Source organism: Aulonocara stuartgranti (genome assembly GCF_965226115.1).
Source record: "Aulonocara stuartgranti genome assembly, chromosome: 9".
Taxonomy (NCBI): domain Eukaryota; kingdom Metazoa; phylum Chordata; class Actinopteri; order Cichliformes; family Cichlidae; genus Aulonocara; species Aulonocara stuartgranti.
This window is the reverse complement of record NC_138960.1, coordinates 22,348,774-22,376,590: the sequence shown is the minus strand read 5'-3', so window position 1 is coordinate 22,376,590 and position 27,817 is coordinate 22,348,774. Positions and strand designations below refer to the sequence as shown.

General features: G+C 41.3%; 1 protein-coding gene across 1 annotated transcript; it reads right to left on the bottom strand.

Moving 5' to 3' along the window:
- Positions 1–31: 31 nt before the first annotated feature.
- LOC309714938 (tyrosine-protein kinase yes-like) lies at positions 32–27,645 on the bottom strand. Its single transcript, XM_082547678.1, has 12 exons — positions 26,596–27,645; positions 12,205–12,508; positions 10,311–10,410; positions 9,682–9,780; positions 9,325–9,428; positions 7,379–7,528; positions 6,718–6,873; positions 6,127–6,306; positions 5,467–5,543; positions 4,991–5,144; positions 3,367–3,498; positions 32–1,332 (listed from the first exon to the last, which is right to left on the bottom strand). Exons 2-12 carry the CDS (start codon positions 12,497–12,499, stop codon positions 1,124–1,126), a joined length of 1,656 nt encoding a protein of 551 aa, XP_082403804.1. The 5' UTR covers positions 12,500–12,508; positions 26,596–27,645; the 3' UTR covers positions 32–1,123.
- Between the last annotated feature and the right edge of the window lie 172 nt (positions 27,646–27,817).

The following is a 27,817-nucleotide window of genomic DNA, read 5'->3' as shown; positions in this document are numbered from 1 at the left end:
TCTCTAAGTGAATAATAAAAATATAAAAATACACTGTGTAAAATCGCGTTTTATTGTACAAATTCCCCAGGTGAGTCTCCACCCACAACCTGCCTCCCCGGTAAACTTTGCAGTCTTGTCAATTTTATCAATAATCATACAAAATGAGGAGTTTATAAAGCCCTTCATTACAAGCTCGGTCATCAACTGGAATTAATAACAATATAATATTGTCCTGTCGAGTCCATACAGGAGCAAAGAGAAGAGCTATCATACACATCACTGCCATACAAACAACAGTTTTTGCAGAGTCACCATAAAACACGAGAGTCTGAGTTTCATCCCATCCCTGTTTAAACCGTTAAATAGACCCAGTGACACACTATACAAACGTCTTTCATGTAAGCATGTCTCTGCAGCGATTACAGTGGGATTATAGTAACCAGGGCAGTGAGGGACACAAAGAATTATGGCATTGTAATCACAAAGTCTCTTCTGGAGGATGATGGACAGCGAGGGGAAGTCTTCAAATGAAGCTTTAAATCAATGTCCGTGAGATTATAAATTCTAGGAACATATTTGTTCTTTTTTAAAAAAGACAGAGTTTATCACAATCTTAATCATGTCTACTGCAACTGATGACGTGAATAAAGATAAGCCGTGTGGAATTTGGACCATCAACCTCACCCTGAGAATGTCTCCCCGTTAGGAAAATATATTATTTCTTATCAACAATTAATCATTATGTTGCATAATTTATTGTTACAGCACAAATTTGGAGGCAAATGAGTGCGACGGCCGGCTTTTCTCAGTGGGTTTTTCGTCCGCGAGGCTTCGTCACAGCTTATTTCACAGGAGTAAGAATCCCACGTGGAGTGTATCTGAAACATTTCTCTGAAATCGGAAACCACAGTCATATTCAGAAATTCACACATCTAAGACTTGAGTAGTACCGTAGGTTAACACAAAATTATGAAATGCAACAAAATCTTGTGTGGACACTGGAAACAGAAAAAAAAGGGAGAGAGAAAATGTAGAGCAAGTAGTGGTTTGTGTGACTGGCAGTTTCCGGTCAACTTTTTCTGGACTTGTCATTAAACAAGCTTCCTCTGGGCGTAGGGATACACAGAAGAGTCCAGTCTGGCTATAGGTTTTCTCCAGGTTGATACTGTGGCTCTGTGGCGGTGAAATAGTCCTCCAGAAAGGACTGCAGGTACTCGAAGGTTGGCCTCTCGTCGGGCTCCTTCTTCCAGCACAGCTTCATCATCTCATGAAGGGACTCGGGACAACCCTGCGGGCAGGGCATGCGGTAGCCTCTCTCCACCTGCTCCAACACCTCCCGGTTCACCATACCTGAGGTGGAGATGGAGTGGAGACAGAGAGGGCTGTAAGAGCTTTTGTTCAAGCCTTTTTTTTCCAAATGGAAAAAGAAGAGATAAGAGGGCTCAGGAGGCTGCATGTTCCACAGAAAATCCAGAGTGCATCATTAAAATCACAGCCACCATCAACAGAAAGGATTGAAAGCCTAGCAAATCCCCTCCCTGCTGAATATCAATCTACAGCAGCAAGTTGTGATTAAAAAAACACTATTTGAGTGTCACAATATAATGGTGCTGATGATATCCATGCTGCATGTAAAATAAATAAATAAATAAATAAAGTAGTAATAGGCAAATCATATATCTGTACTGCAGGTGGACCCCAATAATATAAGAAATTCAGCTTGAAATTCTTCACTTGCATTTTAATATTAATTGATTTATTTATGTTAATAATTAAAACTAAGCACCTTCTGTTACCACTTTGTGATATTACTCTTTACGCTGACCTAAATTTACTGCTCTTGTATTGACGCATTGGATCCCAGTAGCAGGAGGCCTTAACACTTTGCACATGACTGGGTAGCATTAGTAATTTATAGCCAACAGTCCATGTGGTTTATGTTTTTAAATAAACATTTTAAGGAAACATATCACTCACTCTTTTACATTTTGATTTCAAGACAAGATTTGGGATTGCTTAGGCTCCATGGGAGTTTGTCCTATAGACTTGTGAATTGATTTGCCTATCATAAAAGTGTATTTAAAACAGAATAGATAAAGAATATTGTGACAGACCTGCCAATCATGTAATCATTTAGCACCTTTAAACTGAGAAAAATCAGTCACAAATTTCCATCCCTAATTTTTCAATCCCAATATTACTGAAGCTGCACATTTGCTCAAATTAAAAGGCTTCATATAATTCATTTGAAATGAAATACAATCTTTTTGTTTGATTTATTACTAAAGACACCAACCTGTTAGTTAAGCTTAGCTTATAGATTTTGTCCAAAAGTAATAAAACAACAACTGTATATAAAAGATGGATGTGGCCTGACCAGGTTGAAAACGTGAAGCCACCTTGGAAGGATCCTAATTTTACATATTTTTTCTAACACCGAGCCGGGTCTGAGTCTTTCTCAATGACAACAAACATGTTACTGATTGTTTTATGGTCTAAACTGTTTATTAATCCATGTCATGTACAGATTGCTTGAGAGTTGTCCGCCCTTTTAAACGTGATACAACAGTTGGGCAGTGGATGACTTGGGCCTTATTTACTTGATCCTACATGCTCACCAAGGGTGTAACACATCCACAATGGCAGACAAATGAACATCAAATGGTTAGTAAATGTGTGTTTGCAAAAACCTCAACAGAATATATTGTTAAATTTGAGAATTGTTCCTGTGAGGTAAGAATATGGCTACCTTGAGCTGCTACCATACCTGCAATTTCAAACATATAAATGCAAATGTATAAAATCCAGTGGTGTTTGTTCACAGAGCCCAGTGAGCTATTTCCCCAGGTTTACCATAAATATGTGTCTATTTCTCAAAATGTCAACTTACTTCTATAATCAATTATCAGATTCTCTTCAGCCACACACCTCTAATATTAGTTTCAAGGCTACATCACATATAAACCTGATCTGTGTGAAGGTAGCACAGAAGGCTACGGGCACTGCTCCCTGGGGCAGAATCGGTCTGGCAGATGGTTATAAACAAGAGTTGTGTTCAATCTCCTGATCGTCCCCCACCAGATGGTCTCATCTAATCTCAAATGTGCCACAGAGTCTGTGTATGTGTGTGTGTAAGGCTATCTGTGTGTGCATGCGTGTACATGTCAATACTCCCCCTACAGAGCCATAAACAACCAGTGCAGACAATGTCAGACAGCTTCACTTCATCCTCTGATATTAACAAGCACACCAGCTCAACGTCTGCTGACAGACTGCAGGCTGATCGCTCTGGTCATTAATCACTGCGCACTGTTGGTGCACTACACCTTTTCTTCACACCAGGTATGTGTATATCTGTGTGCTAGTGTTGACCCTGTCACTTACCTGGATAGGGCACTCTGCCTTTGGTGACAAGCTCAGTGAGCAGGATGCCAAAGGACCAGACGTCTGACTTGATGGTGAAACGGCCGTACAGCGCAGCTTCTGGGGCCGTCCATTTAATAGGGAATTTGGCTCCTGCGTGTGATGGAGGAGACAGGAGAGAGGGTTAGGTGAAGTGCTGCCACTAGAGGGCATATGGGCTAATTTCTGTCTTCATTTCCAGGAAGTCACAGGAAGGTCAGTTAACCATAGTTATATAATTTGGAGCACATTATATTTTCCTACTCAGTCATACAGATTTTTTAAATAGACCTCAGAGAAAACAGGTTTAAGGGGTAACAACGAATATAAACAATACAATAAAGAACGCTGCATTTGAATAATTAAAAAAAGATATCTAAAGTATTAAAAGTATTTATTAATATATATTTCAAAAAGCAGTTTCATTTGAACTACTCTCTACCTGAGAAACAGTCCTTATGGAAATAGTGTCATGTGCACCACAAACAAAAGTTCATTGATCTCTGCCACAGTCACGAACTCATATATAGACTGTAAATAAAAGATGGACACAGACATGGTGGCATCATCTAGTGTAGCAAAGTCTCAATGTGATGTTTCCCTGTCACCATCACAGTGTTTTAAAACACATGGATGTGACAGAGAAACAAAAACAAACACTGCCCTCTTATGTGTTATTAAGAAGAGTATGCTCTATTGTTTATTTCACTGTAAACAGGACTATAATTTAACAACTGAATGTAATGTTGTATTCAAGTGTCTTAAAAGTAGCTGTTAACAGAATAAACCCATCTGAAAAGTGTTTACTGAGGTCATAGAGAACCCAGCGCAGTTTCTCCAGGCACGGGAGTTACATCTTTTATATACAGTCTATGAGATTAAGTGAATTTTTTACAGCCACCAAGTTTTCAGATCTTTGACCAAGCAGATGCTCACAGGTATCTTTTTAGTCTTCTGTCCCAGGTATTTAGTTTTTCTGCTCCTAAGCAGGCCATCAACTGTGCCCCACTTCCCTCAGCTAATATGCTGCTAATGCAACATTTTTAGCATATTTTTGAGGACTGTGTGTTTATAAGATTATTTTTTCATCCATCTCATGATATATCGATTAGCTTCAGCTCTACTTTAGTGATAAATTACTAAATCTCAAACTAAAAATGTGAGCATATTTAGTATTTAACTCCTTTCTTTCTTTATAGCATCACTGGCAACTGTCTCTTGTTTCTACGCCACTGGTCTTCAGACTGTAATTAAATTTGTAGAGCAGTACTGTTCCCTAAGTTTCACAGATGCTTCTAAAACAAGCTTCAGAAGGAAACTGCAGTCTTCAGCCTTCACTGGAAGCATCTAAAGCTTGCTCCACTTTCTCATGAGGGTAAGGCACTGCTTGCGAAGCAGAAATAGCAGAGATAAATTCTTCCAACATGTGAAGGGCAAAGCTAATAAGAGATCAAAAGAAGCATCTGGTTTTTCTTATGTTAGCCTAATTCATCATGAGGTGAGACAACCGGGAGTCGTCATAGCTGTAAGGCTCTCTCTGTTTCTGCCCTGACACCTCATTCACCTGTGACTCACACAGCCTGTGTTTAAGTGTGCGTGTACCCACCTTGCCTCGCCGTGTACTCGTTGTCCTCTATCAGCCTGGCCAAACCGAAGTCGGCAATCTTACACACCAGGTTCTCGCCCACGAGGATGTTGGCGGCACGCAGGTCCCTGTGAATGTAGTTCATCCTCTCGATGAAAGCCATGCCATCAGCGATCTTTAAAATAAACACACAAAAAAAGAAACCCAAAATGGTTAGACAGCATCTCACGTTCGCCACTTCAGCTAATAATTTTCAGCTTCTCGTACTTTCCATCACCTCTTCATGTCTGATTGATTTTCAAAGAGTAAGAATAAAAGCAAAGTGTGCCAAATCTGGGAGAGGAGGACTTGTTTACCTGAGGCTGTGATTCTTCTTCTTCTTCTTCCTTCTTTTTTTTTTAAATGTCAGAAGCTTAAAATAGAGCTCTATACTTGGCAGTGCACTGAGGTGAATTCTGCACTAGTGGAGAAAAAAAAGATACAGGTGCTGGTCTCACCTTTGCAGCCATGTCCACCAGCATGACAAGATTCAAATGTCTGCCATCTCCTTCTTTGAGGAAGTCCAGCAGGCTTCCTATTAAAAGCAAGTGTGAGAAGTCATAATGGATGTGAGGGAGCTGCATAACGACATACTGCTACAGAGTGTGGAATAATAGCTTAAAGTGAATAATGCATTAAGTTGGACAGTAATTAATTTTGCGATTCACAGTGTTAGCTGATCCATGTTTCTTGTTTGGAGTTAAAGTATGGAAAGGTCAGTGTCAGTGTCTTTGTGAAATCACTGCACATCAAAGACTGCAGACACGTAGGCATGCATCTGTCACCGAGTAACCTCAGAAAAAATTTTTCTATGAAAACCTGCTGCAGCTTTCAATTACCCATTCCACTTTCCCGCATCAGGGACCCACCAGGGACCCTGAGGGACTTTCAATTTTTAAAGCATATTAATTAAAAAGCCTATAAAATTTACATTTTTCCTTCAAGGAAATCACCATGTGTAAATTAAAGAGGAAAAAAAGCAAGGGCATGTGATCCACCTGAAAAATCTAGAGGCTCACACCTGATGTTGTTTTTCCTTCTCTCTAAAAATAGACCTCAGGAGTGTCGTGTAACAGGAAAACAGCTGAGTACTGTTATTCTCCAGGGATTGGCGGTACCTTTGGACATGTACTCTGTGACAATATAGATGGGTTCCTCAGACACCACTGCATACAGAGGCACCAGTTTGTCATGCCTGAGCTTCTTCATAATCTGAGCCTCTTGGAGGAAGGCCTCAGGTGACATGGTCCCCGGCTTCAGCGTCTTTATGGCTACCTTAGTTGTACCATTCCACGTGCCTGCAGAGATGGAGATGCGGGAGAGAGAAAAGCCCACAGGCAACAGGGGTAATCAGTGTTGTTAATGGGCTGGGAGCGAGACAATATCATTAATTAGGTCTTGTAATTGCTCAGACATGTGCTGTCATGCATGCGATTCTCGCAAAATATCCCTGGGATGAGCGGATACGGGCTCACGGCAAACAAATCCAGCTCGCTCTCTCCTCCTGAGAGATACGATCTCTAGAGATAAAGATGATATAACAAAAAGAGGAAGCAACTGAAGGAAGTGGATAAGTCCCCAGCTCTGACAGAGACAATAAACATAGATGGACAATGACATTTTCTATATAAACTGGGGCTTATTCTGTATTTCCCAATGTACATAAATATAGATAATTACTAAACAACATGTGGCTGCTTTGGCCTTACCCATCCAAACCTCTCCAAAGCAGCCCTGGCCCAGTTTGAGCTCCAGCTGCAGTGACTCCCGGGGAATCTCCCAGGCATCTTTAGCAAGGCCCTGGGTCTGAGGCTTGACTGTGGGGCAAACTGTGGTCAGCTTGTGGCAGAGCCCGTCAGCATGCTCTGTGACAGAAATCAAAATGACACATTACACCCAGCAGTGCCACACACCAATACACACAAGTCTTTTAACCAGCAGGATTCAGTGTCGTAAAGTTTCATCCATCATTCGTTCCATTTGATGTGGATGACTTTAGATGCACTCATCCCAGCTGCGATGAAATATAAATGAGATGAAGTGGCTTTTTAACACACCAGAGCGCTCTCGAGAGCCAAGCTGAAATGGAGTGGGATCACAGAGACTTAACCTCAGCTCTCTTCGGGCTAAGGAGGAGGTGTGAGTTTCAAAATTATAACAGCACCATCAATTGTTATTAAAATTAAAGGCCATTCATCTCCTGTGGTAACCCTAAAGGAAGCACGGCAAACTGCGTGGCACAGAGCAGCAGCTGTGAGTAAGAGTAATTTTCAGGATAATTCCTCGAGGTATGAAGAACGACTGTGATGAATAATGAATGAGATGACACAGAAAAAGCAAGTGAGCAGGGAGTGCTGCCTGTGTACATACCTGTATAATGTTTCACAAGCTTCTGTAATGTGTCAAATTGTGCTCTGGTAGTGATGTAGTACCCCCCATTATCAAGCTTGCGGATCTTGTAGTGTTTCACATTATCTCCTTTGGATTCGTCCCAGTCCCGTATGGAAAGAGAATAAGCACCTGGAGGACATACAGGAAGTGGTTTTCATTTTTTTAAGCACAACTGTGAGTGATTTGGCTTTGTTGTGGTTAAAAAACATGGCTTCCAAACTAGGATAAAGCTCTGGTTCCCTCAGACTTTTATTTTCCTTTTTTACAGCTGTGAATTTATGTTTTTCTTACAAAGTTGTTATTCTTAGCACAAAAAAGTATCCTCCACTGCTTTGGAGACTTATGTTTCTTCCATCAGTTTCTGATGCTAAATACATCAATACCACAACAGCCTGAACACTGAAGTCAAACACAGGGCAATTATTTTTTACAGAGAGTTCTTACCATTGCTGGCTGCTTCATTCTTTTAAAGCAGCTGCATGCTGTTATTAGTCTTCCTCATGGCTTTATGCAGATCCAATTGTGTAACTGTTGTAGGTTTTGTTCTCTTTACTATTTTAACAGTACCAGGATCTATGCATCCGTACGCGCTACAGGGTGCTGCAGAAAATGATTGCTGCCCCCACACCCTTCTCACACACAGGCTAAGAGAAAGCTCACTCATCTAGACGAGGAACAGCAAATATGAAGCATACTTTAATCTTATTGCAAATTAGAGTTGGTGAGAAGAATTTTTTTTAAAGATTTAGCTGTGACACAAGCAGTGTTAAACTTGTGCATCCATTAATGTGACAGCATGAATTCAAATGTACTATAGTCAAAGTCATCAGTAAGTGACCTCCGTTGCAATTCCTGAGCATGCCATGAACTGAAAACTGCTATAACACCTGCATCACTGTCCACAGTGAAGCCAGTTTTACATTGCCCCTGACCAAAATCAGCACCTTCGTGCATGACTGAAATGTACACCTGTGCACAGGGACAAACCAAATGCCTTTGGAAGAAAAATCTTACAGTCAGACGAGACAAAGAATTAGCTATTTGACAACAATAACTAGAGGTATCTTTGGAGGGGTAAAGGTAAGGCTTTCAGATCTAAGAACACTGACAGCTGTGTTCTTAGACTATCTCAAAACCCCAACTTCACTCCAAACAATAATTTATGGACTATATTTAAAAGATGGGTCCGTGCCAGCAAATCAACCAATTTAAATAAAGAGTGGTCAAATATCCAACCAGGTTTATACAAGGATACTAAAGGCATCTGGCTGAGGTACTACTAAGGGGCTTTTGGAGTCAGTAGAGGCCATGGTAGCAACCTAAATGCTAATGTTGAAGCTTTAAAATGCTAAAATCAACAGGTAACATTGATAGAGATACGTCCATCTTTTTTTAAAGACTCACTAATACTAACACTAACAACTATAACAGTCTCATTGTATCATGTCATTATAGTTGACCTACTCACCTTCCACCCAGAATCTGAAAGTGGAGTGATTTAACGTGGTGAATGTATTTCATATAAACACTTTTTTTTAGCATTGCAAAATTATTACTTATGTCGTTGTTTATATTTGCCACGAAGTCATGAAAGTGCTTCAGTTGCTATGGACTAGCATGATCCATGCAGCAACAGGATTTTCAGCCTGGACCACTTTAGTCAAAAGAACATTTCTATTTCCATTTGCAGTAGTTTATATTTGGCGATAAGTATCTGTCTTGGGTCTTCCCTGCTTTTCCCCACTTACATGTGGAAAGCTGAAGGTGGGGGAAAAAAGCAGCAAGAAGCAAAACCCCAGCACGACAGAGATCAATGACAATAGAAATAACAATGAACCTGAAATGATACATCTGCAGTGACCATGCTAGATTGTAATCCATGCACGCCCGGAAACGACTCCTCCCACTTTGCTGAATATAATCACCTTTAGTAGTTTCACTTTCTCGCACCAAGAAAGTTCCTCGATGATTCCCTGGATTCAGCAGCAACCTCTCAGCATCTTTGCGTCCCATTTTACCAAAGTACCACCTGCAAAGAAAGAGCACTTGAATAAAATGCTCAGACGTGACTAAGGACTTGAATGGTTAAAAACACAAAAAACAAAAAAGCAGGAACGCATTTAATGCATTCCCTTCTTTTGAATGTCACAATCACATCATAAAGCTTTTTAAAGGCTGTTAATGTTGGATAGCGTGCTTTGTGCAATATGAGGTCATAGCTTCTTGGTGCAGCTGTCATAGCTGGAGTAATGAGGTTATAAGAAGCAGCAACAAGGTCTTACTCTTCAGCCTGGATGGAGTCAGCAGGAGCCACATAATTACTTGGGATGTAGCCTTTCTTTCCTGTGTTGATGGAGCGAGCCTCCCACCAGTCTCCTTCTCTGCAGTGTGACAGCGACACAGGAGATGAGATAAATGACTTGTTCAGTTAACACTCAACCAAAGACTGATCATCAAATAATAGTGTCACTGATACCTGGAACGGAAAAAAACTGTAAATGATTGCTTATAATTTTTGGGTAAGCCCTGTGGAAATACTTCGAAATTCTTTTCAATCTTGTTTGCACTTGTAAACCTCATTATTTGATTCAAAATCAGTCTTTAAAATGTGTTTAACACTAAATGCTAACATCTAAATGGGACTGAATGAGACTAATCTATTTTACATTACAATAATATAACCCGGGGCAACATTTCTGCCAGAGCAGACGTGCACAGTTCCCAGTAGAAAGCTGGCATTAGGAGACAAGTGGCAATCTAAGTCATTCATTGAGGCCGACACACGGCGAACAGGTGCAGCTGTGCATTGCTGCGACAAAGAAAGGCATCTGGTAATCGCAGCAGTACTCACGAGGAAGCATTTTCATACAGGCGCTTCATAAACTGAGAGAGAAACTGGAGCGATTCTTACGTATTGTTGATGATCTGGAAACGATCTCCTTTTTTAAAGGTGAGGTCATCTGACGTTCTGGCTTCGTAGTCGTACAAGGCCACAAAGAATGTAACGCCACCTAACAACATAAAAAGAGACAAAGAACTGAAAAGAATAACATCACAGCGATGCGGCAATGTCTGTGTCTTAACAGCATGGAAATATGACTGAGAATAGATGCTGTCAAGACAGAGTGAAATTTACACACATGGTAAACAACTGCCACCGTATAAAACTGGTTTTATTTGATAGTGTTGCTTTCCATGTAATAATAAAGTTTATTAGTATATCACTTTTGAGAACACAGGTGCTCTATCTTTCCATGCAATATTTTGCCTACTGTGTAGCCATATGCCCAGACATGATATTCATATACCTACCACTGACAACAATGCTGTCAACAGTAATTCTATTATCACCTGCAGAAAGCAAATACCATGGCAGTGCCACCTTTATCCCCCTCTGAGAGCAGATAATCCATCATGGAGGAGGATTACAACCTAAATCCCACCTAAACAGGAGGGCTCTCAGGATCGCTGTAAGCTGTGTGATCAGAGCCGATAGTTGTTATCGCCAACAACTTCAAATAACAACGACCGGCATTAGCTGTCACACCGTAAAGCCAGATCAGCATGCTGACCAGGCTAAGCCTAATATTAATAATGTTTGCATGTTTTATCCCATTTATGTTTTACTGTAATACAAATTATGTTTACTTTGCATTTCTGCTCCTGACCGTCTCAGCATATGTGATGGGAATTTTCTATTTCATAAAGCTCTTTCAGTTTATGTCACTGTAACATTCAAATCAATATTCAGGACATCAAACTTGGGCCAGTGATGTGACAGTTAAAAGTGGACTGCATTAGTACAAAACAAAGAGGACGTAATGTTGATGAAATAAAACTAAAGCCTGATTTAAGGCAGATTTATGAGCCCATGTTGGTGTCTGTTTGCTTAACTCTTCAGTTACACAGTCAAGGATTATGAGACGCATCTACCAAAAAGCCAACAGTGAAAGATTTGTTCTCCATTTACGAGAATATACATATACATATATCTATATACATGTCAAAAGCTGATTGATTGAAGGTGGACTGAACTGAAAACATCAGGATTTCTATCTTCTCTTCTGCAGGGAATAAGCAGAAGGACCAACATCAACATAGGCAAGAGCCACTACAGACAGTATAAAACATGGAAGCTGGTTCTGAATTGGAAAAATTGAGTCAATGCAGGAATTACTTAAAACTGCACTCTATCTGAAGATCACTAGATGGTGACAGGCCATAAAAAGACTTCCAGTCCTATTGAGGTTTGCAGACACGTGACTGCTAACCACATGACATTAACTTGTCCACCATTTTGGACACATAGCAATCATAGTGACAATGTAGGATCAAGTGAATAAGTGCAACACAAACTGCAAACGTGGATCATTTTGCTTCAAAGTAAAGCTTGCACCTTTTGAAATACGCTAGCTTTAGTGTTGAGGCACAACTTTTATTTTTAAGGTTAATTTTCTTCATTTTTGGTTTGTGGTGCACTTTTTTGAGTTTTTCTAACACTCGGCTAGTAGTTAGCGAGCATTTGCAGAGAAATGCGATCACCAAAATGTGCTTCTATACCAATAAATATTTCCCTAGCAACCGGGTCTAATACAGTGGACACATTTTGATGTGCGCATGACATCAAATGAATGTCTGCAGTTGGTGTTAGACAGAAGCAACATGTAGACATCTGTCTGCAAAGCTCTCCATAGGATGTACATGTTGAGCTTTAAATAATAAAGAAATAAGTAAACAGTGGTTTCATTTTGCATGAACACCATTATCAGTGCAGTATTGACATCACGCAGTAAAACTCTACTCACTGGGGACGGAACCAGAGAATGAGTTGGACACAGGACCGGAGAAAGAAGATGACGTTCCTCCAAAGGGAGTAATGGCAGATGAAGAGCCACCAAACGGCGTGAGGGTGTGGTTGAAATTTACTGCCCCCGAGCCAGAGGAAGATGAGGGAATTTGACTCTGCTGCAGCTGGGTGGGTTCTGGTCCGTAGTGACCGACGTGAGGCGTGGTGGCGGTATTGGTGTCAGATGCCTGGGAGTTCTCTGGCTGATACTTCATCGTCTGGCCTTTGTCCTCTTTGCTCTTTATGCACCCCATCTTCTCACCCTTGAGAAAGAACACACAACAAGAAGATATTATTTCAGTGTAAACAGAGGAAGAGGATGAGACGGTATAGATGGAGGGGCTGAGGGGCATATAGGATTACTGACTACAACATAAGGTCTGCAGGAACTGGAACAAGCATTATGAAATAAAAATGTATTGACCTGATATGATTATGTGAATCATTTTATTGTTGTTAAAACCTCTAAGACTATAAGCCATGTGGTAACTGGGACATATGGATAAATGTAAAATCCGATTTGAATCACTCAAACAAGGCCATGTAGATAAAACTGTGCAGTTCTGTCATTTTCACTATTACCATCTATTACTTGACGCTCCTGTTCCATCAAGAGACTCTGTAAACAAATAACAGATTTTATGCTATTTAAATCTACTCCACATTATATAGGGAAATGCATATTTCTTTGGAGTATCTACATTTATGCCTTGCTGCAATTCAGACAAGTCTGTATGGGGCCCTCCATCCATGGATGGTTACCAAATGGGTTCAACATGCCAAAGATCCAGAGGGCCAAAGTGTCACAGTCCATTTCTATGAAGTGACAGTTCATGCCTTTTATTAAAAATCAATCAAATTACAGCAAAGAGTAGCAGAAGTATCATAAGACACAAAATGACCACATAAGCCCTCAGGCATCCTAATTGGGTGCCCGAACCAGGGCCGGCCCGTGGCATAGGGCTTTGGAGCGTGATGTCACGGGGGTGGGCGTGGAAAGGATTTTGGCCCGATCCGCCATTTTGGGGGTCTAAGTGAAAAAGGAGCGAAAGCATAGCCATGGTTCGTATTTGCTGTGTGGTCCGCTGCAATATTCGATCACACGACCGGCAAGAGAATAAGCTTGAAAATGGTTTATCTTTTCATTCTTTCCCAACCTGGAAGCAACATGAGGCAGCTCGTGTATCGATGTTAGCAAACGAAGGCGTCCAGCCTGGATAGCAGCTGTGATAGGCCGTATAGGCAAATGCTAAGGGCGCCGTCCATCAGGGGGTGCCACGCCAGTGCCACAAATGTTGAAAAAAAAAGAAAAGTTGGTACTATTATTTCTAAATACAAAAAATAATCCCACGTTAATTAAAATGCAAAGTAAAGCTTATTTAATAGAAATATTATTTGTTACAACATTACACTACACTGCTGATGTAGGGGGGCGCCACCTAAAATCTTGCCTAGGGCGCCAGATTGGTTAGGGCCGTTTCTGGCCCGAACCACCTGATATTTTTCGTTTCGATGTGGAGTAAAGTCTCTACTCTGAGTCCCCAATCAACCCTTGGTGGAAACTCATTTCTGCCCCGTGTATCTGCAATCTCACTTTTTGATTAATTGAGGTTAAGAATGTAGACTGACATATCATAGCTTTGGGTTAATCAAACCCCTCACTTCTGAACCAAGATATTTGTGGCAACAACTTGTCCCTGACTTGCAGTGGGCACTTAAATCTTTTCTGGCCAAGAAACATGGCCTTAGACTTGGAGGTGCTGATTTCCATTCCCGCGGGCTCACACTTGGCTATGAACTACTCCAGAGCAAGTTGGAGGTCACCACCTGATGAAGCCAACAGAACCACATCATGCGCAAAAAGCTGAGATGTGACCTTGAGGCCAGATAGGGAAAGTGGAAATCTTCTGCTACTTGGCTATGTCACAGATTATGTTCATAAAAGCTACGTACAGATAAAGGCAGCCTTGTTGGAGGCCCAATAGCCACTATAAAGAAAATTAAAGAAACCATAAAGAGACATCGTCGGATAATCACAAAACAGACGTAATAATTAAAAGAATAAAATGATTGCAAAGAGAAAAAGCAACCAACAAATACTTACAGCGACACAGAAAACAGCATAAACTGACCAGAAACAAAATGCAACAAAACCACTAAGAAACACTCAAAGCCACACAATCATATTACAAAGTGATACAAAATGACAGCAAAAGGAAATTACTACAAATTTGATTATAAATGAGCGACACAATAATCGGTGTCGGACAAAACTGTGAGTCATTTTTGTGTCCGAGCCTGAGATTCCTGGATTTTGTGTCTTTGTCCGGGCATCTTAGTCCTCTGCTTTTTACACGTCTCTGCCAAGTCGTCTACCATTTCACAATCTATCAATGCCTCAGCCTGACCACGCTGGAAGATTTAAAGCATTGATGTGTCTCTATCGGCGTGGTTGTCATTCCTCTTCCTAACATAATTTGGATGGAGTCACACTGAGGCATTCTTTTGTGGAGTGAAGGCCTGGAAAATGTGGAGACAATCAGATACGCTCGTAAAGAAGTCTGAGCGCTGGGAGATCAGAACGGTTTCATTTGCCAAGAACAACGGCTGAACGCAGAGTAGGAGCTGGTTTACTGACACTCCAAGACAGTAAAACAAAAGAGGTAAAAGATTTTTATAAAGAGCTGATATGTTCAGCGTGGAAGTAGACTAAACACAGCGCTACTGAGCAATACGGCGGCACAGTTGGTTACAGCAGCGCACTGAATTACAGGGCAGTGATCGTACAATCATCAGTGAAAGAGGATCTACTGGTGCAGTAATACATCTCTCTTTGATTTTGTAACAGTGGCCTTGATGTTGGGAGGTGGGAGGGATTTGTCCTCATCGTAGAGGGAGGTTCATAATCAAGAGTTCATCGAGTTCTTCAGCTAAACTGCCAAAGAAATCAACAAAACGGGGACAAACCGCAGAAACCTTCCAAAGATTCAGAACACTTTGCTTAAATAAAACTGTGCAAATTGCAGGTTGCAAGTCATGCTGGGTACTGGTCGTCTTCCACAAAACATTTTTTATGGGTGGTCAGTTAGTGGAGTTGTGTCAGAAAGACGGATTTCTTAAAAACAGCTTCAAATGAATATGTCGGTAAATCTGATCTCAGATTTTAGATCTGCAGCTGACATGCTGAGAATGTTGGCATGGAAAAAAAAAAAACACTTTTCTGAACCAAACTTTCCTTTAACCTCGAGACAAAACCAGTGTCACGGAAAGCAGAGGGCTTTGCTCAGTGGTCGACTCGGGTGGCCTTGTATTTCACATTTAGACAGATGGGTGCCTGGCCCGCCTGGTCAGCAGTGAAGCTATCACACTGTAAAACACTGGCCGGCATCCCGGGAATATTTGCACTTTAGAAATGTTTTTCCTTCCAAAAATAAGGCCTCAGTCATTTCATAAAAGTGACGTCAGTCTCCCAAAATCCTCATAAATACTGAAGTTAAGAGATTTAAAAATAAAGTATGTCTCTTTTATTTTTATACTATACCAGAATGCTGTTAAATAATTACACATCACACAGTTTTTTTGGTCAGTGTAGTAATGTAGTGAGATAATGGATTAATAACTTATTTGTTAAGATGATTTCTTTTCTGCTTTGGAAAAATCAATCTTGTAGAAGGAAAGAGGAACCAAGAATCGGCCATAAACGCGATGCCTTCAGTTCACATGTGATCTTTGTTTAACATTTTCACCATCCCTCTGATAAAGCTACAAAAAATGCTCCTAAAAGTGATTTTAAAAAAATCAGTGTGTTCAAAGTTTAGTCTTTTTAATCAATGCTACAAGACTTATTTTTAGCAATGAAGGGTTTCAGTGCTGGTCTGACAGCTGTTGAATTTGTCTTTCAGTTGCTGGGTGGATGCTTTGATCTCTCTGACTACATCTGATCAGATATCTGATCAGATGTAGTCAGAGAGATCAAAGCATCTGCCCAGCAACTGAAAGACAAATTCAACAGCTGTCAGATGTCTCACAGATGCTGTTTACGCCACAGTTCATGCGTGAAAGTGGTCACAGCTTTTGTATTTGGGCTTTGATGATAAACTGGATATTTTAAACTACATTGTTGCACACACGTATGATATATGATATTCTCATATGATAATATCATATAATTGTTCTTTTTGTAGGATTTTACACAATATTGGGAAAAAAAACCTACACCTTCCTGAACCTGGATTTTGAGTGAAATTAATTTGTCAAAAATGAGACAAAACTCACAATAAACAAAGTCAAAAATTAGTTTTTTTAAATATAGCATATTCATTTCATTTTCTTTTTTATTAATATAGCACAAATACTGACTCAAATCCGGCATTGTGGCAGCCAAGTTTGGTAAGTATGCACTTTCTTGTTTTTTGTTAAGGGTTAGGAAACATTAGCATGCTTTAACAATAAACTAAGATACCAAACATAGAAAATATTTCTTGCAAAATACCAACATGGACTATTTGGTTAGCAATTAGATTAAATCACAGTGGTTGATAAGCATGGCTTCACAGTGCTTTAGTCTTCATAAAAAGAAAGATACTGAGTTCATTAGGTAATTGTTAGCATGCTGTTTGCTTTTCGATACAATGATCAATAAGCTGATCAAAAATGAAAAGTGTTAACAATAATCCTAAATTTGATTTATGCTGTTAAAAGTTTAACAACAAAGCTATCAGCCTGTTGACAGTACATTTAAGGTTCTGTACTTTAAGCTAGCAAGTTAAATTCACTGAAATTCCCATCGGATACTGAAAGGAGTTTATCTGTCAGCACACACTCACTTCCTCATCCTATTTGTATTAATACAGAAGCAATAACTATGATATATGGTGTTTAACTGAAGGCTGGGCTATAACTGAGTGGAGCATACTAAACAGATAGATTCCTATCTCAGTGTCACAATATCCTTCCAAAACCCCAATGATAAAAACTCAGATACGATTCCTGTTACTGGTTGTGTGAAGAAAGAAATGTTATGAAATGTAGGGTACAGGGAGAGTTTTGCTGAATGCTTGTGCTGAATGAGGAGGGGGCCAAACGGGCTCATAGCCAGCTTTACCAGCTTAAATTACTAGGATTATGAGGATGGTGGATTTAACTTAAGAGGATAATAACAGAAAACAAAAAAAGAGGAGTGACCACCGGTGGCAGTAGCTGAAACACAGAAGACTTCTGACTCTACAGTCACTTTGGCCTATTAAATATTTGTTGTGTTCATGGGCTTCTCACATGAGCAGAATTATGAGGGCTATCAGCTGAAGAGGAGGCTCTTAAGGGCTCTTTGCTGTGACGATACAAAGAGGACTGGCTTTGCCTGAAGCCTCTAAATCAGCTCAGTTAGCTCTCTGTCAGTCTGCCAGTCATCACATACTGACACCACAGGCTTTGTCTACACTGAAAATCGAGAGCTTTAGGAGAAAATATGGCACAAAAATAAAAGATGCAACAGCAACAATGTTAAGGCCAGTGAGCATGCATAGCTGTCATGAACCCCCCCCCCCCCAAACCTCCACAATCACAAGAAAAATCACACTCTAACATCAAAATGCCTCACTCTCTTTTGCACTCAGCGCAACACAAGATCTGTAGCAGAATCATGAAGCCAGAAGGAAAATCTGCCTTGCTGCTAATTATAGTAACTTACTCTAATTGCGGACAACATCCCACTGCCCCCAGGATGCTAACATGACCTACAACAGCATGCAAACACGAGAAGACTCCCAGTAGCACCAGTCGGAGCCATAAAGGAACAATGAGAGAGGAAGGTGAAGGGTTTAAAAATGGGGAAGCTTACATGTCAGCACATGCACATATAAACCAAGGCCTCTTTTACTATCTGATTGGAAAGGTTTGGTGCTATTGTCTAAGAACTGCTATGTTCTGACAGACAGACAGAAGATCAGTAAGTAAGAAAGCTTGACATATCACTAGATGCGGGCGGATAGACCCAAATATCGACAGTATCGATACCAATGCTGGTACTGGATTGATACTAGTACGATAGGACTGATACTTTGTTTTTATCCTCTGAGTTCAATATCTAGCTGACTGAATTGTGCTAAATAAGTGAGAAATAAAAAAAATGCACCTCGAAAACACGTCAGAACCTTTTTGCGTTGACTTTCACATCTATTTTATTTACAGTATGTACACATTTAAACAACAGAAGCTGACCCAAAGTGCTTCAGAGACAGCCACGTTAACCTGGCTTTATTAGTAAAAAGTATCAGTGTCGCTATTGGTGTTGATATGGAATAAAAGCTTTTTCATTTGGTACAAAAAGCTAGCTCTGTGGTCGGCATGAAGCTGGACACTCTGGTGACAGTGGCAGAGAAAAGGACATTAAAGAAACTGATGGACATTATGGACAATGCCAGACATCCTCTGCACACGGCCATTAACAACCAGAAGAGTCTGTTCAGTGACAGGTTGCTTCTCCCAAAGACAAGAACTAACAGACTTAAAAACTCCTTTGTCCCACACGCCATCAGACTGTTTAACTCCTCCCTGGAGGGGAGAGGGAGGGGAAACAGGAGGACAAAGGAGGGGGGAACAACTAAGCTGTAGTGCCTCTTCACCTCACTGTGCAATACCTTTTGTGCAATACTTTTGTAAATAGTCAACGGTGCAATAGACTCAATACTTGAAATGTGCAATTCATTCACTTGTATTTCTATTTTTTATTCCTATTTATTCTATTTATCCCCTTCGTATATTTTATTTATATTGTCTCTGTATTTATATATATATATATATATATATATATATATATATATATACACACACACACACACACACACCCAGCACGCCCCTGCGGGCGGTTTATCCTTCAAGCTCGGGTCCTCTACCAGAGGCCTGGGAGCTTGAGGGTCCTGCGCAGTATCTTAGCTGTTCCCAGGACTGCGCTCTTCTGGACAGAGATCTCCGATGTTGTTCCCGGGATCTGCTGGAGCCACTCGCCTATCTTGGGAGTCACCGCACCTAGTGCTCCGATTACCACGGGGACCACCGTTACCTTCACCCTCCAAATCCTCTCGAGCTCTTCTCTGAGCCCTTGGTATTTCTCCAGCTTCTCGTGTTCCTTCTTCCTGATATTGCTGTCATTCGGAACCGCTACATCGATCACTACGGCCGTCTTCTTCTGTTTGTCTACCACCACTATGTCCGGTTGGTTAGCCACCACCATTTTGTCCGTCTGTATCTGGAAGTCCCACAGGATCTTAGCTCGGTCATTCTCCACCACCCTTGGGGGCATCTCCCATTTTGACCTCGGGACTTCCAGGTTATACTCGGCACAGATGTTCCTGTACACTATGCCGGCCACTTGGTTATGGCGTTCCATGTATGCCTTGCCTGCCAGCATCTTGCACCCTGCTGTTATGTGCTGGATTGTCTCTGGGGCATCTTTACACAGCCTGCACCTGGGGTCTTGCCTGGTGTGATAGACCCCAGCCTCTATGGATCTTGTACTCAGAGCTTGTTCTTGTGCTGCCATGATTAGTGCCTCTGTGCTGTCTTTCAGTCCAGCTTTGTCCAGCCACTGGTAGGATTTCTGGATATCAGCCACCTCCTCTATCTGCCGGTGGTACATACCGTGCAGGGCTCTGTCCTTCCATGATGGTTCCTCGTCTCCCTCCTCTTTCTTGGGTTTCTGCTGCCTGAGGTATTCACTGAGCACTCGGTCAGTTGGGGCCATCTTCCCAATGTATTCTTGGATGTTCGTTGTCTCATCTTGGACTGTGGTGCTGACACTCACCAGTCCCCGGCCCCCTTCCTTCCGCTTAGCGTACAGCCTCAGGGTGCTGGACTTGGGGTGAAACCCTCCATGCATGGTAAGGAGCTTTCTTGTCTTTATGTCAGTGGCTTCTATCTCCTCCTTTGGCCAGCCTATTACCCCAGCAGGGTACCTGATCACGGGCAGGGCGTACGTGTTGATGGCCCGGATCTTGTTCTTACCATTCAGCTGACTCCTCAGGACTTGCCTGACCCTCTGCAGGTACTTGGTGGTTGCAGCTTTTCTAGCGGCCTCTTCATGGTTCCCATTCGCCTGCGGGATCCCCAAGTACTTGTAACTGTCCTCTATGTCTGCAATGTTGCCTTCTGGTAGTTCAATCCCCTCAGTTCTGACTACCTTCCCTCTCTTTGTTACCATCCGACTACACTTCTCCAGTCCGAACGACATTCCAATGTCATTGCTGTATAGCCTGGTAGTGTGGATCAGTGAATCGATGTCTCGTTCACTCTTGGCATACAGCTTGATGTCATCCATGTACAGGAGGTGGCTGACAACTGCTCCGTTCCGTAGTCGGTATCCGTAGCCAGTCTTGTTAATGATCTCACTGAGGGGCTTCAGGCCTATGCAGAACAGCAGTGGGGACAGAGCATCTCCTTGGTAGATCCCGCACTTGATGGTGACTTGTGCTATGGGCTTGGAGTTGGCCTCTAGTGTTGTACGCCACATCCCCATTGAGTTCCTGATGAAGGCTCTTAGGGTCCCATTGATCTTGTACAATTCTAGGCATTCCAGTATCCAGCTGTGGGGCATTGAGTCATAGGCCTTCTTGTAATCAATCCAGGCAGTGCACAGGTTGGTCAGTCTGGTCTTGCAGTCTCGGCTGATTGTTCTGTCTACCAGTAGCTGGTGTTTTGCGCCTCTGGTATTCTTGCCAATTCCTTTCTGTGTCCCGCTCATGTATTGACCCATGTGCCTGTTCATCTTAGCCGATATGATGCCTGACAGGAGCTTCCATGTAGTACTGAGGCAGGTTATTGGTCGGTAGTTGGAGGGGACCGGTCCCTTCTTGGGGTCCTTGGGGATCAGGACCGTCCGGCCTTCAGTTAGCCATTCCGGGTGTCTCTCGTTAACTAGCAGCTGGTTCATTTGTGCTGCCAGACGCTCGTGGAGTGCAGTTAGCTTCTTCAGCCAGTAGGCTACTACGCAAGTAACCCCGGCGGAAGGGGCTACATGAATAGGATGAGGGACCTATGGATTCTTCGATACCCAACATCCACAATGACGGCGAAACAACTAGTAGCTCAGTGTTCCAACATTCGAAAGAAGGGACTGCTCTCACAGCTAGAGATTGACGAGGTACAACACAAATGCTACGGCAAGGAGGAGTCAGGACGCCAGGTCAGGGGGGAGATATCATCACCCCCACCCGAGATTGGGTACATAGCCCCAAGTGCGATAGGAGAAGGATCGTTGAGTGCGAGAGGAACTGACCTGAAAAATAGGATCATGGCCAAGCTTGAAACCTGGATCCCCCGTAGCCGGTTACCAAGATTACGTGAAGTACCCTCAGAAGGTCTGCTAGATGATGTTAATGCAGCACTACGGGCAATACCTACAACCACGATTACCGACACTAACAAGCTGATCTACAATACGGCAGCAGTGATCAGTGAGATGCTTGGCTACAAGTTGAACAGCCACAAGGGGCAGTACCCTCCATGGAGAAGGAGGCTAGAGGGCAAGATCAAAGTAGCACGGAGAGAGGTTAGCCAACTAACGGAGTTGCAGAAAGGTGCGACGAATAAGGTGCCTAAGAAATACAGCAAGCATATATATATATATATAATATTCTGTAACTCTGTAACTTCTGTCGGTGCTGTGCTTTTTTGGAAATCGAATTTCCCAGAGGAACCCACCCGAGGGATTAATAAAGTTCTATCTAATCTAATCTAATCTAAAATGCTCTGCTCAGATTAAAGATTGTCATTTTCCAGCCCAACAAACTGAGAAATTATCTATATATCACTTGTATATCACCAGCAGAAGCCTTTTCTGTAGCGTGAACGACAGAGAGGTGAAAAATACCTGCAACACAGAAACATAAATATGTTTTCCATCACTGCTGAGCTTCCTTCTGTTTCCACAGAGTCTCAAAAGACCCAAAGACTAGACACTATCTCTGTTTAATATTCCTCTTCCAGCGAGGTCAGATTGCCAAGTGAGCTACTGTGGCACAGACAGCTGACAGGGGATTCAGTGAGTTGCTCAAGGACACATCAACAAAGCTGATACTTGCCGAAACCTGCCTGCCTGCATGTGAGAGCTTCTTGGCGCTCCCTTAGACTGTCAAGTATTACAGGAAATACATAATAAACCAAAAAAACGACTATTTTTGGACATCTGAGGCAGCTCCAGATGTTCCCCCGAGGGACTGCATCCCTCCATAAACATCTGAGATTCAGACAGCAACTCAGACCCTTAACCTTTTGTATTTAGCGTTTTCAAGCTTTCACTCTTTTCTCGAAGAACTCTTTTGCCTGCTTTGTTTCATTTGTGTATTTACGTAAGCTAACGTGATCTGAGTTTCAGTTAAAACCCATCTCCTGTTTTTTCCATGATCTCTTGTAAGACTGATAATTCAAACCTGAACACTTCTTATCAGCGACCTTCTTTTGGCTTCCTTCCCTGACTCTGACCACAAAGTGATAATTCCACAGAGGCTTCACAAAACGCTGATAAGACAGAGAGGAGAGCATTTTTCCGTCACTCTCTTGGATTATACTGAAGAGTTTTACAGGGATCACAGTTCAGAGTGTTTAAGAAGGCTGCAGAGACAATGTTTAGATGAGTAAGCTGAATGTGGAGGAGTCCCATGATCAGAAACCAGAACAAAATCTGATTTTTACCTATTACTGCTATAGTAATGCCTGGATTTGCTGTTTTTTTATGCTTTTATATGAATTTTAACTTGTTTCTTTTGGTTTTTGTATTGTTAAATAGACCAAAGAGTCACTTTGAAAAGAACTGATTGCTTGCAAAGAATAACCTGCAGCATTACACAAACTTTTATGAGACATCCCCATCAAAAATCCAATTCAGAACTTATAATTGGACAAATTGTTTCATGTTTTTTTTAAATTTTATTTAATGTGAGAGCTGCAGTTGTTGCTAGTTTTTACCCATGCTAATTCAATTCACTGTTATATGCACATTCCTGAAGCAACCGGTATGATAATAAGGTACAGCTTAACAACTTGCACATATAAAACACATTGAACATAAAACATGCTGTAAATAAAATTCAGTGAAAACACGGCGCTTCTAGTGAATTTTAAAACATTTTAAACCAAACACATAACCAACCAGGTTAGGTTAGGTTACCATGGTGATTTAGCCACTTTAGTGACACAGAAAACTCCGACTTTAACCCCGACATAGCTCGCTATCACACTAATCTTGCTTTGTAGTACAGACCTCACAACTGTGTTGGTGTTTCATCTTTTGGATTATGTTTAAAGCCATTATCTTACCGTAACATGACTGCGTGTGTTTATTTAACAAAGAGTCCGTCCAAGAAGTGTGTGTTGTAGTTTTTGAGTGATACTAGTAGTTTAGCAGCCAGTACCTCTGAGTATGAATAGATAATGTTTGCTGATAACCTAACACTCAAGATTCCCATCTAAATATGGTCACTTCTGACTCCAAAAAGCAAACAAACAATATGGTGGGAGTCAAAATGCTGAAACTCAAAAGAGGAATCCTCAAACCACTGCATGCATATTTAATATATGGCTACAAAAGGAGTGTCTGCCTGCTACCGTGGCAATAAATAGAAATAAATCTGGATTTACCTCTTTCATTAGATGTTTTTAACTTTTAATTTTCAACTTTTTGAAGTATTTGCATATGCAGATATGATACATGAAAGTGTTGCTAGCCTGATAAGTTACCCAAGATAAAGCTGTGCTAGTGAAGTATAAATTATTACATCTTCCTTTTGCATGCCATGCATTATACATGAATTGAAGCCTGATTCTAAGATATTCTAAGATACAGTAAGACTCTCAGTAGTTTGAACAGGCTCAAATCTTCTGAGATTTAGATTAACTAGATCTTGATAGTTGGCTGGGTGAGAGCTTGGCAGCTTAGCTGAAGGGTAGTATGGTGGTGTTTTCCTCCTCCATCAGTCATCAGAGGTCTTACTGAAATACTGCCCAGCATCTTGCCGGGCAGCTGTTAGCTGCTGTCGCTGCGGATGCAGACTGGGCGGGTCTGTGGAGCTTTAATGGGCTTCAGATCTTCAAGAGATGCAGCCTGCGACATTCCTCTGATGCCAAAGAGTTAAATCTGGGTCTGGAGAAACGTCATGTGACGGTGGAGATCTGAAGCCCCGCAGCATCAAGAGAAACATCAATAAATGGTTCATAATGAGATTTACTCTGCACTGGGTGTTGAGTTCTGTTGCAAGCGTGCTCACAGTAAGCTGATCCTGAGGCTTACAACACTTTGACATCGATCTGAGAACAAGTTTAGCTTGAAGAGCCTCCTCGCTCATCAGTGTTCGACTTCAGTCCAACAGAAAAAAGGAAAAAGATCAGTTTTGGTTATTTACATTATTATCATAACTGACTTTATTTAACCTGTCTCAAAACTTCAATGAAGAGCTTGTGGTTGTGCTCATGTCAGTTACTGTGCTGCCAGAGAATAGACATCACACATTTTTCAGAATAAAAGCTCTCATGAGAAATCCTGAATGGCGTGCTATTTTTGGGAATCATCCTTTTGCCAGCACATAACAGGACCGATTGTTTTAAGTGTCAACATCGAAAAACAAAAGGTGACTCCAAAACCCCCAATACAGCCTAGATTAGAGTCTTCTTCACTGAGATAGAAACAAAAGCTGTATTTGACATGTGGACTGTGGCATTAGCAGAGTTTAGGAAACACTGGAGCGCTTTGTTCGCAATATCAGAACTAACTCTCCCTTACAGACTGCTGATAAGAGGGCAACTCTTAGATATTTGTTCATGCGCCTTCTTTTTTCACACATGGAGAGCACTGCTCTGATTTCACTCCCTCACATGCTGGAGAAAGAAGCGAGTGAAGTCCTGAGTTTGAAAAAGAAAAAAATAATGAAAAGAAACATTCTTAGAGTGGTGAACTGATTTAATATGCTAGAAGATGACCTTATTAACCAATCATGTGATGAAATTCCAAAATTTCACATCTTCTACTATTAGTATCTTCGTTCAGTGAAGACCTTAAAGAAGGGGAAGTTTCATGTCAGTCAAAAGAAGAAATGGCATCACTTCAGGTATCCTGAGCTATAAAGAAAACAATATTTTGCTGTTAAGCCCAACATCAGTCTAAAAACACACAAACTAAATGATCCACTGAGTATATTCTCTACAAACAGATCAGCCTGGAAACTGTCAACTGTCTTTTTAACCCTCTGACATCCAACCCATCATAGGTGTTCCCAGAACGCTGATGCTGTTGCATCACCACTGATGACTCAGACCATCAAACTGTAGGAATTGTGCATTAAAAACATCAAAACAACAGCTGCAAACTTCAACAAATGAATCAATTCAATAAGTACTTCTAGCAGCTTCGGTGGTAACATTAAAAGCTGTAACTTTTTAATGTCTTCACAGGAACCTTCCAGGGGTGAAAGATCACACTCCAAAGCCCGAATAACAACACAACTGCCTTCTCTCCAACCTCGCCAGACCTTATAAGGATTCAGAGCTGCTATGATTCACTTACATAGTTGTGCAAAAGTGCAGAGCTGTTCAGGATATGACACCACACCGAGTCACTTGAAGTCTTAACAGTTTACAGACTTCAAAGAACATGTGTGCAAGTAAAGCCCGTGTCCTAAAAGTGGAGACTGAAAGGTTGGAGTGAGAGAAGAATAAGCAACCCCTCAAAGTGTGACTCAGCTGTTAAATGAGTGACTCTGCATCACAAAAAGAACCCGAACCTCTTCCTCCTCTTCTTCTTCTTTCTCTTTCAACCCATCTTTATCAGCACTGTGGAATCAACTTTTCTCAGTTATTTAATCTAATTAACACGCTGACAAGTGAACACATAGAAAATGGGAGAAAATAAGGATTTAATCCATTTTTTCTCACACGGGTTTTTGGCAATTAATCTCTAATTTACCACTATAATCCCACGATGACAATTTAAGACTCGTGTTTATGATAATTAAACCGTGAAATGATAATTAGACCCCTGCTATTTTATCAAACTGCAGAACACTCAGCTTGTGTTACTTTGATTATTCATCTGCAATCCAGTATACTTATACCGTATTCCTCTGGGACTGAAAGCATGCCGACTGCTCGCTGATGTCCTATAAAATGACACAAAGCGGCTGGTTTGCAGGATAAAGGAACATTCACACACTACATAGAAAATCTACAAGCATGTCTGTGTTATTATTGGACATCTAATTTCCTTTGTTGACAGCCCAGACAGGCGAGCAGCTGCGCTTCGGCCCATCTTTATCTGATCCCGCTGCTCTGACAAAGACCACTTTTCTTTTTTTCCCTTTTCATTTACCTTCTCAAATCCGAGTCCTCGGTGGGTGTTTTCTCTTTCCCCCCTCTGTTCCCCTCGAGTCAGATCAGCAAAAAGCAAAAGAAAAATATCCGAGTTATTTCAAACGGAACCGAGTCGCCTTCATCCCCACTTTACGCATCCAGCAGAGTCAACTGTGGTCAGATTTTTTTCTTTTTCTTTTTTTTTGTGAAGTTAAATCAAAGCAGCTTAAGTGTTGCAGTCTTGGAGAGGATGGCGGGGGCGATGGAGGAGACGGTCATTGTTGTCAGAGCGGACGGGTCAGCGAGGATGAGTCCTGCATCGGCATGACAGTGATTTAAAAAAAAAAAGCAAAGAAAAAAAAAAAGTGAGACCCTGAAGTATCCCAGCGCTTTGTAGCCTCCACTTCCTACTACTAAACTTCCATCAACCCCCACACAACAACATGGCCGACCCAGCCTGCGGGACTGGAGCCACACAGCTGGAGTTACAGACAGAGATCCGTCTGCTGCAGCTGGTCTGAGATCAGCCAAGACAAGAGATGATGACTGAGGGAGAGAGGAAATAAGAATAGAAAGAAAAGAAAGAAACAAAATCAGGCGACTAAGAACAGACCGGTCCGTGAAGTGAAGGAAGGCTTCCTTTACAAAAGGGACTAAATGTGCAGCGCTTTCAATCACAAATACAGGTCTTGGACGCCCCCTGCTGGTTGATCATCTCTTATTACAGTTCAGGGGGAGAACTGCTGTATCGCACCCGTTGTATCACGCTTAACTTTCACAGGGATGCATTTCACATAATATGGTGTTACGATAAGCTAATTTGTATCACTTGCCTCCCACCATGTTTACGCTTTAACCCTAAAAACATTTATCGTTTAAAGTTCGCTCAACGTTTTACTGAATGTGTTTTTTTTAATTAATTGCATTTTGTTCTTTATATTCTTTTCTTACAATCGTCAATGCAAAACTACAGTGCCAGTATGGCTAATAGAAATATTCTACGTGGTTCTGTGCAGTGTTGCACTCAACCTTGCCACATTTATATGATCTAGGTTTAAAATGTTAATATCACTCAGTTTATACCAAAGACAGAAGTGAGGATGTTGATTAATTCGTGTGTTGTAATTCAAATAATAAAATTAGCTACATTTAATCTGCGGAAACAGGATCTTATTTGTTACATTCCTACTGATTAAAAAAAAGTTTTTAAGGTGAAATGTTTCTGTTTATTTGAATCCTTT

Excerpts from the sequence above, each read along its gene's own strand:
- LOC309714938 (XM_082547678.1), bottom strand. The coding sequence starts at position 12,499 with ATGGGGTGCATAAAGAGCAAAGAGGACAAAGGCCAGACGATGAAGTAT. Across the intron at positions 7,529-9,324 it reads AGAAAGTGAAACTACTAAAG|GTGCTTATTCTCTTTCCATA; the intron begins GTGATTATATTC and ends TATGTCCTCCAG. Across the intron at positions 5,145-5,466 it reads TGGTGGACATGGCTGCAAAG|ATCGCTGATGGCATGGCTTT; the intron begins GTGAGACCAGCA and ends TTTATTTTAAAG.